Source organism: Onychostoma macrolepis, chromosome 20, assembly GCF_012432095.1.
Source record: "Onychostoma macrolepis isolate SWU-2019 chromosome 20, ASM1243209v1, whole genome shotgun sequence".
In the NCBI taxonomy this organism is placed as follows: Eukaryota; Metazoa; Chordata; class Actinopteri; order Cypriniformes; family Cyprinidae; genus Onychostoma; species Onychostoma macrolepis.
The window spans coordinates 15,553,171-15,574,457 of NC_081174.1; the positions used below are offsets into that span (position 1 = coordinate 15,553,171).

The 21,287-nt window shown below is 36.1% G+C and overlaps 1 protein-coding gene across 4 annotated transcripts in view; it reads right to left on the reverse strand.

Moving 5' to 3' along the window:
- Positions 1 to 21,287, reverse strand: part of bach2b (BTB and CNC homology 1, basic leucine zipper transcription factor 2b) — a 101,560-nt gene that overhangs the window by 28,347 nt on the left and 51,926 nt on the right. For 2 of the 4 annotated variants that reach the window (XM_058755038.1, XM_058755036.1), the window contains one exon: positions 3,869 to 4,123. In XM_058755038.1, the coding sequence (XP_058611021.1) occupies positions 3,869 to 4,111 (243 nt within the window). In that variant the 5' untranslated portion in view covers positions 4,112 to 4,123. Of the gene's footprint in view, positions 1 to 3,868; positions 4,124 to 7,144; positions 7,649 to 20,764; positions 21,016 to 21,287 lie in introns of those variants that run through there. The other 2 variants (XM_058755040.1, XM_058755037.1) reach the window with 2 other exon arrangements.

The following is a 21,287-nucleotide window of genomic DNA, read 5'->3' on the forward strand; positions in this document are numbered from 1 at the left end:
TAATTTCATATTCATGTTTAATTTCAGCTGTATTTCAATTAAACATTTTAATTGTTAACAATAACATCACTGGTCACATCCCACTTCAAACCACATGTCCCATGCGTGACAAGTGTCCCACTTCTGAAGATGTGCATGTGCGTGCTCACATGATAGTGACTGTATAAGCGGAGGTGTGAATACAGGACTGGAGGTGTTCTTATGCCACAATAACACCTCTGTGGAAAACTCAATCACTCCAGAGCCCGGAAAGCAGGGGTGTGTGTATGTGCATTTCTGTACTAATGTGTACGGCAACCACAAAATCTTAGCAAGTCCTTAGACTATGATTTTAATTGTTCAGTTCCATTGAAACTCACATCACAATCACACTTTAACACACCTAGAGGAAGAGTGCAAAAGCCTTGGTTTGTCCCATAGGGTTGTTTGAAAGTCTTTGTGAAATTATGATAAGCCAAGAACCAAACCAATCAGCAATAAGGTCAATCACAACATTACAAACTTTGATTTAAAGCACAAATGTATTCACAAATCGGACAAAAAGATGGTTTTAATGTGGTTAAAAACTATAATCCCACTATAATATAATAACCGAATTAAAAATAATTAAATTCTGAATGAATTAAAAACATATTGATTTGAAGGTAGCAATTACATAAAATTAAACCATGTAATTTACGTCTATTGCAATATACATACAAAGACCACAGGGAAATTCACAGTGTTTTATGGGAATGGGCAGATGCTAAAGTGTTCTCCTGGCATGATTTGACTGCTTTAATTCTTATTGGTGGAGATTTCAGTGTAGAGTCATGGGAAATGTAGTTTTCACCAGCAATTTCCTATGATGAAGATGATTATATATAAAAATACAGTGAAAAAAAATGTGGAGGGGCAGCTTCAACAACCTCATGTGCCACAGTAAGTCTGTTAATTAATTGTTAAAAATATTGTTAAAATGTCCTACTATGCTAAAATGTATTTTTATTTTTTTACTTCAGAACCCAACTGTTGCCCTCTATAATATTTAATTCAATCATCCATTAATGTGCTAGAATAAAAAGTAGTGCTGTCAAACGATTAATCGAGTTAATCACATCCAAAAAATGTGTATGTGTGCATGTGTATATTTCAGCTTATATAGTGAATACATTTATTTATAATATAAACTATATAAATATAGACATGTAAATACATGTAAATATTTTCAAAATATATACTGTATGGGTGTGGATTGATATATACATAATAAATATACACAGAACACACACATATATTATGCAAACAAAAACTTTTATTTTGGATGCGATTAATCGTTTTACTATACTATATATTTTAATTTCTGTTTTAGTAATTTTAGTACTTCAACTTATTTCAGTTGCATCGCAATATTTCTAATTCAATTTCAGTTTTAAGTTTACTTTTTAATTTCATATTCATGTTTAATTTCAGCTGTATTTCAATTAAACATTTTAATTGTTAACAATAACATCACTGGTCACATCCCACTTCAAACCACATGTCCCATGCGTGACAAGTGTCCCACTTCTGAAGATGTGCATGTGCGTGCTCACATGATAGTGACTGTATAAGCGGAGGTGTGAATACAGGACTGGAGGTGTTCTTATGCCACAATAACACCTCTGTGGAAAACTCAATCACTCCAGAGCCCGGAAAGCAGGGGTGTGTGTATGTGCATTTCTGTACTAATGTGTACGGCAACCACAAAATCTTAGCAAGTCCTTAGACTATGATTTTAATTGTTCAGTTCCATTGAAACTCACATCACAATCACACTTTAACACACCTAGAGGAAGAGTGCAAAAGCTTTGGTTTGTCCCATAGGGTTGTTTGAAAGTCTTTGTGAAATTATGATAAGCCAAGAACCAAACCAATCAGCAATAAGGTCAATCACAACATTACAAACTTTGATTTAAAGCACAAATGTATTCACAAATCGGACAAAAAGATGGTTTTAATGTGGTTAAAAACTATAATCCCACTATAATATAATAACCGAATTAAAAATAATTAAATTCTGAATGAATTAAAAACATATTGATTTGAAGGTAGCAATTACATAAAATTAAACCATGTAATTTACGTCTATTGCAATATACATACAAAGACCACAGGGAAATTCACAGTGTTTTATGGGAATGGGCAGATGCTAAAGTGTTCTCCTGGCATGATTTGACTGCTTTAATTCTTATTGGTGGAGATTTCAGTGCAGAGTCATGGGAAATGTAGTTTTTCACCAGCAATTTCCTATGATGAAGATGATTATATATAAAAATACAGTGAAAAAAATGTGGAGGGGCAGCTTCAACAACCTCATGTGCCACAGTAAGTCTGTTAATTAATTGTTAAAAAATATTGTTAAAAATGTCCTACTATGCTAAAATGTATTTTTTATTTTTTTTACTTCCAGAACCCAACTGTTGCCCTCTATAATATTTAATTCAATCATCCATTAATGTGCTAGAATAAAAAGTAGTGCTGTCAAACGATTAATCGAGTTAATCACATCCAAAAAAATGTGTATGTGTGCATGTGTATATTTCAGCTTATATAGTGAATACATTTATTTATAATATAAACTATATAAATATAGACATGTAAATACATGTAAATATTTTCAAAATATATACTGTATGGGTGTGGATTGATATATACATAATAAATATACACAGAACACACACATATATTATGCAAACAAAAACTTTTATTTTGCATGCGATTAATCGCACTAATTAAAAGTAATAATGCTTATCACTTAAGACAATTTTCAAATCTAAAATTGTCATAACCAAGTCTTGTTTAAGTATTAGAAAAAAAAAATCTTCATAGTTTTGCTTTGTTTACTAATAGCTACATGTATTCTACACGAAATCTCTGCCTTGTTTTTGTTCAGTTGATATGAACTTTAAACATGTCATTAAAACACTAAATTGCTACTTGACAGTCTAAAAGGAGGAAATTAATCAAGTACGTCTCATTAAAATCACTTAAAATTCTTACTCCGCTACGTAATAGAAACCATAATAAATGCAACCATTTGTTATGCTAATTCTTTGCTTTCGAGAAACTTTGCATCTTAATTTTAGATCCATGAACCGGAGAACGGAGATGGAGGGTTAATGCAACAGATGCTAGTTCATTAAATGTGCATTTTGGGCTGTGAGAGAAAACAAACTACTGCTCATGTAGGTGTATGAGTGTGTGTTAGAGAGACACGGCTATTGCTTATAAAGATGAGTAAAATAATGGCCACTGCCATATGGTAGGTAGACAGGTGATGAGTGGTGATTATAGTCATGCTTTACTGTACAGCATGACGTTAGTATACTGGAAAAGTGATGCATGAAAAACCATGTCAGGAATTTTATACTATTTTTCAAAAGCTATGCTGTGAGGCCCACCTAAAACATACAATATAATTTAAAAGTTTGGGGTCTGTAAGATTTTTTTATGTATTTAATGTATATTAAAAATACAGTAAAATTACAGTAAAACTAATACTGTAAAATAACTTTTTTCTATTTTATTTTATTTTATTTTTATTAAATCAAATCTAATTACCGTATTATCCATGTTGAAAACAGCTGTGCTGCTTAATATTTTTAAGGAAACCTTGATACATTTTTTAGGATTCTTTGATGAATAGAAAGTTAGTTCTTTGTAACAATATACATTTTTTCTGTCACTTTTAAACAATTTAAAGCATCCTTGCTAAATAAAAACATTACTTAAAAAAATATTACTGACCCAAAACTTTTGAATGGTATTGAATTCACCAGTGACCTGGCAACCTCTCAGTAATTTGTTGGACCATTAATGTGCATGATAATAATGTGTTTAGCCATACCTGCTCTGGCATGCTGAGAACCAGTTCATTGTCACTTTGGGTGACGAATCCTTGTAGGAAGTACTCGCTGCAGGCCGCTAGGACAGCCCTGTGCGCGCGGAACTCCTTCCCCTCCACCAGCACGGTCACATCACAGAGCAGGCCCTGCTTCCGCTGCTCATTCAGACCCAGCAGGATGTTGGTACAGTGCACCGTCGACTCATACACGTACATGGGAGCTTCAGACTTCTCATCCACGGACATACCGCTCACACCCTGTGCAGAAACAGACAGACAGACTTGTGTCATTCCAGGTGACAGCAGAAGTGCAACACAAACCTGGACCAAAATGAACACTCTCTAAACCCCAAATGTAAGTACAACTGAGTTTGGAAAGAAAATAAAATGAGCTAGAGAGAAAAGGGGTTACAGAACAACTGCAAAATGGTTTAAATAGCTTTTAGGTTTATCTAATATAAGTCATTTAAGCCAATGAAATCAAAGACAGATGCGCTCCTGAAGTAATACTCTAATAACAATGGAAGTGCATGTGTTTCCATTGCAAACACTTCTCTGATCTTCTGGAGGCAGTGTTTCTTTCTGCTTGTAAGTCACAATTTGTGCATCTTCTAATAATATCAGATTCTTTTTTTTTTTACCCTAATGAGGCCTTATTACAGAAACTTCCTGTTTTAAATCTTAAATTAAGATTAGACTGCATCATGATCCTGAATGATATCGACAATCTAGATAGGACAAAGAGTGAAGTGGCCACAAGTGTGATTTATGAAATAAAATGTGACTAAAATACGGTATGCTGTAAATAATATAATGTTCTAATAATATAATGACCTGCTGTTTTACACAAACATGCAAATAATTTAATTGTGTGTGTATGTATGCATATCACACACACACACACACACACACACAAAATATCTTTTAACATCTTTTAACATTTATTACAATTATGCAAATTGTATAAGTGGTATATTTTTTAATTTATAGAAACATTTATTTACGTTATTAAAAATATCTAAAAAATATATATTTTCTGGAATTATTTATATTTTTACATTTTAACAATAGCTAATACAATAGCTAAAATGAAATGTTACATGATTAATGTATTATCAATTAATATTGACATTAAATAATAAATTATATATATTTAATGAATATAATATAACTTAACATTAACCTAGATTAATAAATGCTATAAAATGGTAATTTATTGCTAGTTCATGATACCTATGAATTAAAAAATGCTAATCAACAGAAACTTCAACAAAAACTTCCAACTTTGTTTTGCATCTGGCTACAAGGTTGAACAATCTCACCGTGACCACCTCCTCAAAGATCCCACCTACAGCAAGTAAACACACAACCACACACAAAGCAAAACAGAAACAGCACAAACAAAGCCCTAAACCCTCCCACACGACTATAGAGCGGGGATCAGCTGCTGTCGCAGTATTCACACTCACTCATTTAACATACACCCCCATGGAAGCAGGTACGCATTCACACTTTAAACAATGATCCTATGTGCGCACACACAGTGGTAGATTAGCTGGGGAAGGTGATTTAGTTGTCAAAACAGTGGGGTCTCTGCTATCGTTTCTTACGTAGGAGGTGCACAGAGAGATACTGGTGTATGTGATCTTCAGACATCCAGTCACAAAGATTACCTTGAGCTCTTATTCCTTTTCCTTTCCCCTTATTTCACCCATCAAAGCGGCTCAACCGGTGCATGTGTGATTAGGGACTTAAGTGTCTCTGGATTCTGGATCAACTCTGTGTACACAAACGTGTCCTGCCCCCGTACCCCACGTCCTGTATCAGAACCCTTTGACAATCGCTCCTCTCAATGACTCCGACACATTTAATCTCATCAGGGATTCTCGCTGGATGGGCTGCCTTCAGGCTACCAAGTGAATATCAGTAACCTCAAATTAGCATTCAGCCGTGCTGCTGATTTGAATAAGTGCAGATTGAATATGACGAGTCAGGAGCAGACCTCAGCATAAAGCATAACCTTATGATCCTCTTAAGGAATTTTATTTGTAATATTGGCAAGGTGTGCATATGTTCTCTGAACGTATAACAGGCCAGGCAAATCCGTTCGGAAAGAGAGATGGGCTTTTCACACTTGAAATTGTTAACCAGGGATGTGCTAAACTCTAGTATAAGGTCAATAGCTTAAGATGAATCCAGCTTGCCATTGGCACATGACCTATATTACTAAACAAAAATACAATATATAATAAAAAAAAAAAAAAATTATATTAATAAAAATTTACACATTTTTTACTACAGTTTGTGTTGTCATACCATTTAACATTTAAATTTTTCTCTCAGCTGTTGAAACTAAATAGTATGTAAACTGTTTGATTAAAAGCACATGCATAATTAATAAGGTTAGCACTGTGTAGTTTATGACTGATTGTCTGATGCTACAACATCTCGCTGAAAATATAACTTTACATGGTTTACATCAGTGTTGTAATGTTTTTTAAATAACAAAAAGCACATGAAAATACACTGACAATATAAAAATAAAAGCTAATTCAAATAATTAATAAATGTAAATAATAGCAAAATAACACTGGTTTATATTTGGCACCAAAATTACGGTGACGCTTTGATGTATACCGTGGTACTCCAAGGTACTTCCAAGAATACCACAGTACATGCTCCAAAACAAGGAAGAACCGTGGTTAAAAAAAAAAATTTAAAAAGGTAGTACCATTGTACATGTTAAAAAAACATGGTAGATTCATGCTACCTTTTCCAAAAAGCCCTGGTACTTTGTGGCACAGATTTGCAGCACATCGTCAGAAGCTTTCGAAAGAAATTACAGGTGTGAATGTTGCATTGCCCAGGGTTAAAGTGCCTTTAGCCTAGAGTTTAAAAAGCTGATAAACCAAGGTTAAGCACAGCGTGAAAAGACACACAGAAAGAGAGGATGCTTAAGCTATGAATCAGGCAGATTTAAACTGCTTTTGAAACTACACAATCTCTACTTTCAGTCTCTGCCAACAGTCTTTTCCACAACACACTGAGCTATTTAAGTTGTCTGGGGCCAACTTCTGCTCGCGGAATGATCGGTGCATGACTAAACAATTCCTACAGAGCTCCAGTGGCAGCCAACGTTGCTCTTTCCATCCCTCCCGAAGCCAGGGCTGCCCCTGTCTGCCCCACTGCGGTGAGGGTTGTGCAGCCAGGGCTCCTCCCTGCTCCCACAACCACCACTGACTGCACCTTAGGCAAACTCTGACCCCTGAAATTTCTTACCCTTGTCATCTTGATTTAACTCCTGACTGGGCAAAAAAGGCAGTTTGTGTACTCCATACAGACGATGTAGACAGGCGCAAGCCCTCAAAGCTGGACTCCATTCGAAGCAGGTTGCATGCGGCGGTTACCGTCGAAAAGCTCCTTCAATCAGAGCTAGCCTGTAGAAGCTGTGAGCCTTGACGAACGTTGACGGTTTACTGTTGCCCAAATTAAAACGTAAAAACAGAAAGTCGTCCTTGGTCACTGGAAATGGCTGTGTGCAAATGGAAACTCCTCAACCAAGAGAATGGAATCAGTGGGCCCGACGCCTCCCTGTCTTTCTTTCTTTCTTTCTCTTTTCTTATCTCTCTCACTTACTTAGAAAATCAAACCACACAGCATGTGGGTTCAGAGATCCTATACTGCAGTGTGTGAGTGTGCGTGCGTATATGTGCATGTGTGGGAGGGACACTGTGGTTAACATGAAAAGGAAGAAAACAAAAGACAAACATATACAGAGTGGCTGTAATGCATCTGTGCAAAGCACCAATCACATCGTTATGTACCAAAGAATCTTTTTTGTTTTTGATAATTTTATTACGTTTATTTAATGCGTTTGTCTGCCACAAAGAGCCCATACATAAGAGCCATTAATTTGGGAATCAGGTTACTTTAGCCAGGTTTCAATCCACAGCTTCGAATTTAAATTATGCGCAAAACTGGAATATCGCATTTAACATTTGCGAATAAGCACCGTTTCCAATAAGTCAAAGAGAACAAAATTGGCATTTCCTGATAAATCGACACTATATATCACTAAGAAAAGTAGGAGAAGACACTGTACATAATCATTTTTATATATATTAAATTACTTTCACCTGAGCAGATGAAACAAAATAAATGCGGCCATTGCTTTCTGTGATATCTGCTGTTTGGGAACGCAGTCATGTAACAGTTCTGGGAGACAATTACACAGAAATACTTTGATGACAGACTTTGCTCAGGCCTTGGGCATTTCATAATGACCATAACAACATTTCAGATGCTGTGGAACAATATCGGTCCGCTGGGTAGTCAGGTTTTGCCGTCCCATAGCGCAAAGTTACATGATATTTTTGATGCTCATGGAGGAATTTATTCGGCAAATGTGTTTCCATCTCCCATTATTCCCATTAACCCTCAAGCAAGGGTAAAAACTTTTTTGCGACTTAAGGGATTTTTATTCGAAATTTGGCGTTTCCATCACTTGTTTCTGATGCGACACTTCAAAATGCCCGTAAAAACAGGGTGATGAAAACATAGCTATTGACTGTGCTGTATCTTTTTCTTTGCTAAAAAGAACCGTGCAGTTCATAAGAATCAGTACATAAGGAAACATACAGCACAAGCTGTTTAGTCTGATTCTGATGAAATGATGATTCTTATGAACTGGTTCTTTTTAGCTAATCAGAAACATTTAGTGCAAGAAGTTTAGTGTGTTTTTGATTCACGATTAAAGAACCGGTTCATAAGAGTTGCTGTTGTTGAATCAGAATGAGCTGGCTGTGTTGCATGTTGTTGACAGCGCAGTCCATGAGGACGGCTCCATTAAAATACACTTATTCTTTGCATTATTACACAGCACATGGTCTTTTTATTGCATCATATTCAATACAGAATGCAAAATGCACATTCACATCTCAGGTAAATTCTGAGTTCTTTTGTCATGCCTCAGCAGCGGGAGATTGCCACTGCTGAAAAGTAGTGCAGGAAACACTGATTCCAACTGTGAGATTTGACTGAACTGTACCTAAGTATAAGCAAGTTTATGTCCTACATTCCCAGACATTTACAGCAAAAGTCCAACTGGTCACTCCAATTATTGTTTTTCATTTTGTTTCCTTTCCTCGCTCTAAATATGTTTTCTATGCTGCCTTTGGTGGATAATGACCTGTCTTCCAAGAATAATGTTTCCAGATGTGGTTGCAAGGTTCATAAGATGCCAAACACACTATTTCAAATTTGGAATGTGCTTTCTTTCCATGCTGGGATTTTCAGATGTGTGCGTTTTGTGCACAAAAGGATGATGCATATGCGCACAAACTCACCACAAATGACTACTCTCGGCCGTGTTACCGATTAGAACTGCTGAGGGATGCAAGGGGTTTGCGTTCCGTCTCATTCTTTCTCTCCGTTCCCTTTCTTCTTTTTATTCTGCAGGCCTTTCTCAATCTTGTTAACCGTGGCAGCTAACTGGTTTTGTGAGGAACACTCCCACACACATCAAAAGCAGAGCTCTGTGATGGGTTTCCGACAGCTGTCGCTGGCGTTCTACTTTTGCCTGCTCCAGGGGCTGGAAGACTACCAGAGCACTGAGACTAATCTAAAACCAGTTGATTAGACTGAGTATGAAGCCTCACTTTCAGAGACGAATACCCCCAAGACAAAGACAAATGATTGTGCATCCAACTTTCTAATAAGCAATGCAGACTCAGTTCATTACTGGCATAAACAACATGTTCAAACTGAGTTGTCTCCTCAAAGTGTTCTGATGGAAAGCAGGATTATGTGTTTAACTTGAGATCTGTGCTGACTTGAGAACCTGATTTATGAATGAACTGTGTGGTGAACAGTTTCAGCTGATTCACTCAAAAGAACAGCTCAAGCTTGTTGGAGAAACGTACCTATGGTAATCATCGTCAATCATGTTTTGCAACACTTTCAAAGTGAAACGTCTAGTCAGTCATGCTCAACGTGTGTTCAGTTTAATCTGGCACAGAATATGAATCTGGCAGTGTTTTATTACATTGGTTGTACATATCTTGGCACTCCGGAAAATAAATATCAAATGAGTGACGCTCACCAGACAATGGTTTTAATGGTCTTGCATTGATTGGTGTTAAAAGCAATTTGAATGCATTTGAAAATAATATACCACCTATACTAAACTCTACCCTAACCCTAAACTTAACTAAAGCAAACATGAGATAAAAATGCAAATCAATGCCATTTTAGCTTGCTTCTGCAAGTCTTTGAGCTTATTTATCGAGTATTGTCACTCATATTTCACAGAACTCATGTGCTCTGGATTGCAAGTGCAAAACTGTACTAATTCAGAAATGCCATAGATATGGAACTGGTTGTGTGATGATGTAAACGTCAATATATATTAGTTTACAAATCGTATACTAAGGTAAAAGTGTTTTCAGGTCATAATACAGTATTGTGCAAAGAACCATGCTAAAATAAGTCCTTATTAATCAATAATCTGACCCTGCAGTCATATTCTGTGTTAAAAGGAATAAAAGTAGTTGGTTTTTTTCCCTACACTACAGTGAATTGGATGCATGTGTAAGTACATTTTTGAAATTTAGAAAAATGTGGGTGTAGACCATGTAGGATTTTTTTTTTTTCAACGAGGCTGTGTTGCAGAAGAACAATTCAATTCGCAAGTCAGACATAACTATATACTTCAGTTTTAAGGTGCTGAAGAATGCATCTCTTATCTACATGATTAAATTTTATCTTTAACTGAATCCCTTTTCTTCTTAGTCTATTTGTGTCTTTCATTCTGTTTCTGGCTTTTGACCACTCTGAAAAAAGCAGTAATTTTCCTGATATAAAGGACATTGACCTAATGTCCTTATAATTAGCACTCAAACATTCTTCACTTGGCTTCAGATTTCAAACTCATTGGAGACCCTAAAAATAAACAAAACCATGAGAAGCCTTCTTTACAGCTTCACTGTGCCAACAAAGCAGAGCTGGGTGTTTCAATACCTGTCAACTTTTAAGTAGGGGAGTCCCCGACTAAGGATTTTCATAGTCGAATCAGAATTTTCGAATCTTGCCGACAGTCAACTGATAGTTGAATCATATATTTGGGGGCGGGGCAAAATACATTACCAAGAGTCAAGTCAGACATTTGACAGTCATAATTACTGACGTTAACACACATGGAAAATAGCCTAAGGGATGCCTCGCAGATACAAACGGGGTAAATAATGTTATATGTTTTGATTAAAAGGTAGTTAACATTAAACGTCAGCGAAACCCTAAGAATTCACAACATTTTTTTACAGTAGTGCTCTCACTATAACGTTATGTAGGCCGATAGACCTTTGGGTATCAGAAAATCTGTCTTGTCAGGCACTGTATATGGCTTGCAGCGCTTAAGTTAAAATACTGAGTGTGAAATAATACTATATGTTAAAATAAAGTTTGCTCTTATCATTCTGTGAACAAAATCCCATGAACTTCACCCCGATCGGGAGCTGTATGTGCACTCATATGTTTTCAATGCAGCTTAACCTTGCATCACTTCATGTCATCTTCCCACTCACTGAACTATGACTGGTGGTTCTTTACTGCAAAAAGACGGTCATTGCAACACTGTAAAGTGATGAAACAATGGCGCCACATGATTTTTAAAAATGACTTTCATAGGTTTCACATTATATTATCGGCTCTGAAAATATGTAAATGTAACTAGAAACCGGAGATGTAAAGCACCGTTCTAAGGGGAGACTTCTGCGTTCAGAAAAAGGTCTATATGACAGTTATTAATGTTCTGCATTTCTGTTCGGAGCTGCGCGCGCTGAAGATGACCAGTAGAATGAAGCATTTGATAGCAGGTTTATAATCAATGGGATTCAAATCATCATTTATCTCATATAGAATATGCTTCGTTATTTATACAACATAACGTTAATATCACGACTTACAGGCTATCTGCACAAAATGCCCCGAATGCATGAAGGTGTCTGCGCGGCCCCGAATGAACTCTTTTTGTGGACGCATTCTTCACGCAACAACGTGCAGAAACACGGGAACTAAACTCTAAAAATTCACAGCGTTTTATTACAACAGTGTTCTCATTATAATGTTATGTATATGACAGTCCCAGTCATAGTTATTAATATTCTGCATTGTTGTTTGTCCTGCTCGCGCTACACGCTGAAGAGATAACTTTTAAATCACAGTAGTACTACAATGAAGCGCTTTATTGCAGCATAACTCAACCAAATCGTCTTATAGAATATAATAAATAACATATACGATATATATATATATATATATATATATATATATATATATATATATATATATATATATATATATATATATATATAAAAACCGACAGAAATGTTTTGAAATCACTTGTACCCTAAAAATCCAGTCTTCCCTCTGCCTGTGCCAGTTTGAGTCTTGTTAAGTTTTAAATCCCTGCCGCCAAAATGCTCCTCTGTCGGTCACGGATTATGGAAAGTGAAACTTAAATCTATAGGGGTGGTTGGATTTATTCACGCACGTCAAAATATTTATTTAATGCTTCTTTCTTTTCAGATTCGTATTTACAGCATTATCTTAATAGGCTGTATTAACTTATTGGGAGAAAACCGGTAGTTGTGTGTGTGAAATCAGACATTGAGCACCCCCAAATAGCCAAAATGGCACGATCATAACACCTCGCGAATATTCGACTGTTGAGACTAGGCGCGTTCGACTTTAAGCGGCGCTGCGCAGAATGGTCATGTGTGACATCAAAGTACCGCGAGAGCGACAAGAGAGCAGATGGATCCTTAAGATTTCGAATCGCTCTCGCGGTACTTTGATATCAAATCAGGCTCCTCCTATCGAAGCATCGAATCGTCGACTATTCGGGGTCACCCCTACTTTTAAGCTAGTTTAAATATCTCAGCTAACATCGGTAAACAACAGCTCAGATTCAGTCCTGATAGAGGTGCATGCTACGTGTGGAATGGCTTTGCAGCTGTGCTCCTGCAGGAAAGCCTGACATGGCGGGTTTTTTTTGGGGGGGGGGGGGGCACAGCATATGATGTGCTCTGTGATGTGTGTCCTCTTCCCCATCTCCACAGACACTCTCTGCAGCTGAGCAGAACGCTTCTGACAGAATAAAGCTGCCTGCGCTGCTACGTCAACAGAAAACACTCAACTCACCTGTGACCATCTCCATGCACACCCCTTACAAAAATGATAGTTTCCACACAGATAGAGCTCTAAATACACTTGATACCACAGACTGTTACTACAAGGGTTACACAATCAGAAAAATGATCAAGATTACAATTAGTCATGAATTAATCATGGAAAGTATCCCTTACAGCATTGATTTAGATCTACTCTCGTTCTATCAAAAACGTGCAAAGAATGTTTCCACTATGAATCAACAAGATGCAAACACGGTGTAAATAAGATGTTTCTTGTGCAGTATAAACAGCTACACTGACAGGCTGAGTGGCATTCAGTGATTATTAAAGAGAGCATTCTTGTCACATTGCTTACTTTATGTGCATAATTTATTTGAAATTTGAATCACAGCTGCTAATAGGATCAATGTGATGTATTAAACAGCAGTAAACAAATTCAGAAACAGCTTGTTTTGCATGAAATCTCAACTTGTTTTTAAATATGTACATTGCCATTTAAAAGTTTAGTAAGGTTTTTTGAAAGAAATTATTACTTTTATTCAGCAAGGCAAATTAAAACACCCGAATCAGCATATTAGAATGATTTCTGAAGGATCATGTGATACTGAAGACTTCAGCTTTGGCATCACAAGAATAAACAATTAGGCCTATTTATTTTACTTTAGCAATTATATTTTACATTGATTTGTGATGGATTTACAGTGAAACAGTGTTAGCACTTTTTTTTTTATCTAAGGCATGTGCCATGACACCTTTCTCAAATTGCTGGTCACTCAACAGATTCATTCCACTAATGTAGTCAACGTTACTAGCATAGCAGATTGCATCATTATTACCAACATTCATTTTACCATTACTGCAGATGAAGTGTTAAAAGCAATTGATTAAATCCTAGCACGATATAGATTTACATTCAACGCTCTCATTTCAGCAAATGATCCGATGAACTAGGTAGCGGTTTTACATGTGATGACACCAATCAACCAAGCCTGCAGTTTGACAGGTTTGCTAGCTAATTATCGGCTATTAACTGTTAAAAGCCCATTTACCTTGTGCAATCAGAGTACAAACATGGACAAACACACAAAAAGACAAACGTGCACACACACGCAATCTCGTACAGGCTTGTGATCTGAGACTTCCATGCAGTAGTACATTTCCTTCAACCCTCTGACACTGAAACAGACTTAATGGCTCATTACATTCCAGCTCTGCTGGGTATTAATCATCAGCCTCTATGACTAATCCTACTATTCCACATGCGCATACGCTGGCAAAAGTGCACACTCACTAATGGAGCCCTTTTAATGGTTCTGTCTCAGTGGGCCTGAATGACAATAATGGACATTTAGAGCAGCGTTTGATAGAGTGTTCATCCACGGCAGAGGACGGTCTCGACTGTTACCGCACTGGACTCTTAACAGCTCTGCTAGAATTATTTATTCTAATTGGGTAGGAATCCTAGTAAATAGCTCTTGTTACAGAGGGTAATGTGTAAAGACAAGCGCCTGGAATGAGTATAATTCCTCTGCTTTGTTGAAACAATTACCCACCGGCTACATATTCTCATTTAGATTCACACGCAGCAGTGCGGGAACAGTCCTCTCTGGACCTTCTCACAAGCCACGGGTTGTTGTTGTTCTCAATTATTACTTAGTTGACAGAAGATGGATTTTTTTTCCATCAAACACACTCTTGACTACAGTAATAAAGGAAAATGGTACTTCAGTCCTTCAAAGGAAAGTCATTCTAGTTCTCTCCGGGCACCGAGTGTGCTTGTCTGAAGGAGATCATCCACTTGCCTCCTCAGCGGCAATCGCTCTTTTCCAGTTGTGCAAGCAAAACTGGTGCATAAAACAACATCAAAGGCTTGTGGGTGTTTCCAAAATGATAATCTAAGTGTGCATCGTGCATTCATTCCGCTCATTAGTATTGATCCTGTAGGTCTCTTTGATTAGGATCAAATGAAGAACTAATAAGCTTATTTAGTGTTAGGCAAAGCGCATTAATCTGAGAAAAGAAATTATTACTGTTATAAATCGCATGGGACTGCAGGGTTGCCAGACATTCAATGAATGAAAACCATATAAACAAACACAATCGCAAATGCAGCATCAGGAGACCTGTTTGCAGTCTCAGCCAGATGTTTTTAATTAAGCTTTGAATGAATGTGGATTTTGTCATGTTTTTTAATCATACTTCTACTGACTAAGGGAAAACTGGTGCTAGATGTGGTGGAAATAATTACATAATTAACTGTAGCCTCTGGGAAATATCACAAAACAACACAAGATTTAAAAAGCAAGCATTACGTGTTGCAATATGTACGTTTTGCAAATATTTTTGTAAGATTTTGTAATGTTCTGTGTATCCACACCATCCACCTAGTCTGTTTAGTCACAGCATTCTGTGGTCAAATATTTTTGTATAACTGCATAACCATCCTAGGCAGCTGATTTCTTAGATTGCCCGACAGTCTCTTTCTTCTCACATTAAAATCATTTTTCAAATACATAATTCATATCCTTTTACTTATTCATTTGGCAAGAAGCATTGTAATTAGTAGGAAACTATACATTCAGATAGTCGTTATAGCAAAATGCCCTTTAGAATAATACAAAACCACTTTATTTATTCATTTATTTGTTTTTATTTTGCAGTAATTACTGGCTAACAGTACATTATCCATATTTATTATGGATTAAATAATACAAAGGGGAGAAAAAGCTCTTAGCTATTCCAAGCTCCATGTAGAAAACCTTAACCTTGGACAATCACATGTAATAAGCTTTTGATAAGAATAAAACCACTTTATACATATACTTTTAGAGTGATGTTCCTAATGGAATGCAATTACTATTCTCAATGCTAACTGCATATTCAGGATACACAATCGTGCTTCATTAGTGCCAAACATAATCAGTCTATCATTTCTCTGTGTGGCTCTCCTACGCACTTAAGAGGAATGCACCTTTTTCTTTCTTAAAGGTCAAGAGACTTTACCAGCTCACTTCTTATTACTGACAAGAACAGAAAATTTCCACTTTCCCTCTAAATTCGTTTCAATTTCATCATTTATGCAGAAGCTGAAGTCTAGTTTTCGTGTGTGGGTGCCAAGCGTTTGATATGTGATGATCTGAGCGCACATTCAAGATATTGCTCTGTACTGCCTGTGCATTCAATTATAATGAATAGAATACAATACAGTATAATAAAAGTGAGTTCAAAAAGTTCAAAAGAAAAATACTGATCTTTCTTGGTTTCTCCACATAGCAAGTTAACATGCAAAATAATATTCAAACATTTTGTCACTGTCGTCTTAGTTGCATAGAGTCAACCAATTTATTTAGGCTATTTATATAAATTGCAATTCAAAAGGTTGGGGCAGTAAAGTTTTTATTTTGAAAGAAAGAAAAAGAAATTAATACTTTTTTTGAGCAAAGATGCATTAAATTACTCAAAAGTGACAGTAAATGCATTCATGTTACAAAAGATTTATATTTCAAATAAATGCTGTTCTTTCAAACCGTCTATTTATCAAAGAATCTTGAAAAAAAAATGAATGATTGTTTCCACAAAAAAGCAGAACAACTGTTTTTAGCATCGATAATAATAAAGAAATGTTTATTGATTACCAAATCAGCATGATTTCTGAAGGATCATGTGACACTGAAGACTGAAAATTCAACTTTGCCATTACAAAAATAAATTACATTTTAATAGAAAACAGTTATTCTATACTGCAATAATATTACACAATATTACTGCTTTTGACGCATGTTTAACCAAACAAATGCAGCCTTTGGAGCACAAAAAAAAACTTTTGAATGGTAGTGTATATATTAATATCATCCGTCCATGTAGTTTTTAGTACTCTGCTAAATTTAAGTAACATACTTCATCAAGGTAGTAAAACTTCTAAAAAGCTCTGTTTCAACTCAATGCCTGCTTTCTAGCTTTTATAAATGCAAGAACACATTCTGTTTTGATTGTTTTATCAGCCTGACCTGGAGTTTCAACCCTAGCCATTAATTTTTCACCCTCATTTTCTTTCACCGGGCGGCTCACATCACCCTTATCATCATTATACAGTTAATAATGGCTCATTCACAGAACACTTAACTCCTATCCTGCCCTTGTCTGGGACCACAGGAGAGTTTCATCCCCAATAAATCTACCTGAGAACTAATTAAAGCCTCTTTAACTTCGGCTGGGTCTGACACAACAATTCACAAACGATCACGCACATAAGTATGGCAAAGGGCACTTGCTGTCAGCAGAGGTCAATGAGTTCTGGTGTTTTGCATTATGGCAGAGGTCTACTAAGGACACAGTGGCACTGACACAGAGTAGATTTAGGTCAAAAGCATACCACCCCAAACATCTGACAAGAGGAACTAGGTTTCGTGAAAGTGTAAGAAACCAAATCGCTCGTCCTTGTCTTCCGCTCCATTCAACACCCTTCTTTCAGTATTACTAATCGGTCTGTCAGTGATTTACATGAACATGACAGGTACTGACAGACAGAGAGGCAAGCAGACAGAAAACTGCAAAAAGCAGGTGACTAGAGTGTGAAACGGCAGAAACCGACTTAGAAATGAGAGGACAGGAAGAAGGGATTTTCTTTATTCTTTCATTGGGGCTTTCCAGTTCAGCCACATGCAGATAAACGACTGGTGACCTCTGCGTCTGCACGCACAAAGCTGCATATAGTATTTCCCAAACCTTTAACAAAAAGTGTTTTTACTTCTGGTTGGGAATACCTGGCATTCACATATTTGGCTGTTCAGTTTTAAGATAGGATCTGACTGATTCCAGGTCGTGAAGATAACATGTGTGATGAAGTTAATTAGATCTTTGTATCGATTGGGAATCTGCCTGTTTGATGCAGACATACCATAATGCCCCTGGAAGCCTTGACCGGCATCCTGACTGAAAGTGTTATTTGAGCTCACTTCAGTCATACTTCAGACAAGCTTATCAGATTAAAGTCAACCCAACCACACAGTTTCACAAGCGGCAGCCACAGCAGACGTAATAAGAATATTCTACGCATATGATATATAGATAACCATTTTATGACCTCACTGCAGATTAAGGTCAAATAATTTTCCTTCTTATTTTTTAAACTATAAAATACACACACACACACACACACACACACTCACACTCACTCTCTCTCTCTCTATATATAAGTTGCAGTTTTTAGTTTTAGTTTTTTTTTTTTTTTTTACTTCAAATTAAACTAAATAAAATATTTTTTAATTTTATTTATTTATTTATTTTTACAGTTTTAGTTTTAGTTAATAACCCTGGATCACACTAGACATGATTAAAATACATATATTTTTAATTATTAGTGCTGTCAAACGATTAATTGCGATTAATCACATCCGAAATAAAAGTTTTTGTTTGCATAATACATGTGTGTGTGTTCTGTGTATATTTATTATGTATATATACACACACACGTATATATTTTGAAAATATTTACATGTATTTACATGTCTATATTTATATTCATATAATTTATATTATAAATAAATATATTTAATATATAAAACTAACATTTTTCTGAAATATATACATGCACGTGTGTGTATTTATATTAGGGTTGTGCCGACAGACGATTGTATCATGTATCGACGATAGTCAGAGATATCGCCTGTGGATGATGCCTTTGACGATAGCAAGACGATTATTATTATTATTATTATTATTATTATTATTATTATCATCATCAGGGTAGCAATACTATCTAATTAATATTAGGGCTTATTTGTTGCATTATATTTCTTTTTCAGCGTTGCGCATTATTATAACCAATCACACGATTATGCTGAGTTTATAAATGCAATGGCCAATCAGAGGCGTTCAGATGAGCCATCGCTGGAACAGCGGAGTTTCGTTAATTACGATGTTTCTATTAATTTGTTATCATGTTAAATACAAATTCAGTCATATTATAAACATTAGGCTCCTTTTAGCCTTACGCTGGAGTTGGTTCACTTTCCGGCAATGAAACTAAGTAAATAAATAATCAAATAAATTAGCACGATAATATCGTGTATCGGCGATCTCACAGGCTGAGGATAGGACGATATGAAAATTGAGCATATTGCCCAACACTAATTTATATATACATAATAAATATACACAGTACACATATTATGTAAACAAAGACATTTATTTTGGATGCGGTTAATCGTTTGACAGCACTAAAGATTATATATTGCTTTTTTTAAATATAATATTATTAAATTGTATAATGTTTTAGGTTTTTATTTCAATTCAGTTAATGTTTAATTTTTCAAGTAATACAAATTATGTTTACGGTTTTAGTTTTAGTTAATGATAATAATAATAAACATGTAAACAATAAAAAATATATATTTCACATACATGATTTTTTCATATGGTAATATATATTTTTAATTTTAAGTGTTCAGCAGGCTAATAAAAAGTGAAATTTTATAACTTTAGATAAAGGGGCCAGATATTTTATACTGTATTCAACATAAACCTCTTTACAAATGTGAGGATGGTGATCTGGTTGTGTGTGGAAAGTTCAAGGTAGAGGTAAGAAGCCATGTCTGTGTTCATTAAGCCCAGCTCAATCTCTAAATGGATTCAAGTGCCTCTTGCGCAGGCAAATCAATAGTATTGTCTGCTTGTGCTGCACCCCTAGGGAAAGAAAAAGCAATGCATCATCCCTTTCTCTCTCTCTTTCCTGGAGTACGCTGAGACATTGTTAATTATTCATGACTGGGACTGCCAGCTGTGTGTGAGTGCGACTTATTCATAATGGAAAATGTAGAGGGGGCACGGCTTTGCTTGAGTTATTGTACAGCTGGGGTAGACAGAAGCCCAGATCCCATCATCATCAATCTCTGACGACCCCTACTGCCTGAGGATCTGCGCGTTGCAGACATATCGCACAGTAAAAATAACAAAAGCGACAACACAACACTACACATAGACAATATTACTGACCCTCAGATGTTTTCAGAGCATTTTTGGTAGAGCAGCTAGAGAAATCAATTGCTTTGAGTCACTGTAACTACTCTTCGCTTACCATTGGACTCATTTTCTGAGGTAGACGCAGACTAAAACCCTCTTTGAATAAATCAATACTAAACACATATGAGATCAGCCATTTAGGAAAAACAATCAGTAAAAAAAAAATCATAATGTCTGCCTGGCTTCTGCTCAAGATGACAGCGTTTATCTGGGCTATAATATGAAGCATTCATGTTGTACGGCAGGGCACTCAGAGGTCACATTCTGGGATGCGCCGATTGCAGAGGATTGATTCACTCATTTAGCACATCTTTTCTACTCCTTTAATGGGTCATCACTTCACATCATTTTGTGTGAATTTGAAACCTAATACTTGTATATGCTGTAACATTTTCAAAAAAAAAAAAACCCAGACAAGCATGTCAGAATGTCTCCATAAATACATAATATAATATATATAAATTCTGAACATTAAAGAATGTATTATTTTATATTATTTTTCAAAATACTTAAAGGTATATGTATTTTTAAAAAGCAAAAAGCACATTTCAAACATACATTTTTACTTTCAACTTTTTAAAATTCCAGTTGATTAAAGGTAAAACAGAACATACACATTAATTAAATCAGTTACTCCTGTCATAAATGCCCTCACAACAGAAAGCACGTGAACTGATGGAAGCAGCGTTACCTCTGAATGATGTCACAGCAGAACCATGTCAGTGCAAGGGATGATGGGACAGTCTGGAAACTGAACCAGTGATAAACAAAACCATTCCACTGAAATGAATAACGTTCATGTTGTTTCAAATCCACATAACCTAACTTTGAACTCAGGCCACTGCAAGCACAATGACACCAGTGTAGCGGCATCTGGGGAGCTGAACGTTCCTGTGTGTGTTTGAGTAGAAGGGAGGAGGGTCACGCATGCCGGAGTATTTTGAGCTGAGGTTGATTAAATGTAGCTTGTATGAATCATGACTTCCCACACTGCAGGTCACAAAGCAGCATGAGTCATGAGCAAGTCTTATATGGTAACAGACAGGGCGCACACACTCTCACTATGTTACGCCTGAACAGGTGCAGATTTCCGCTGCTGATCTGCAACCGTAACATCCTGATACAGAGAACTAATCCATAACTAATCTAACCCAACTGCCTCAAGAATCAAGGTAAAATGCAATTAAGATATTTCAGAGTTCTTTTGAAAACAG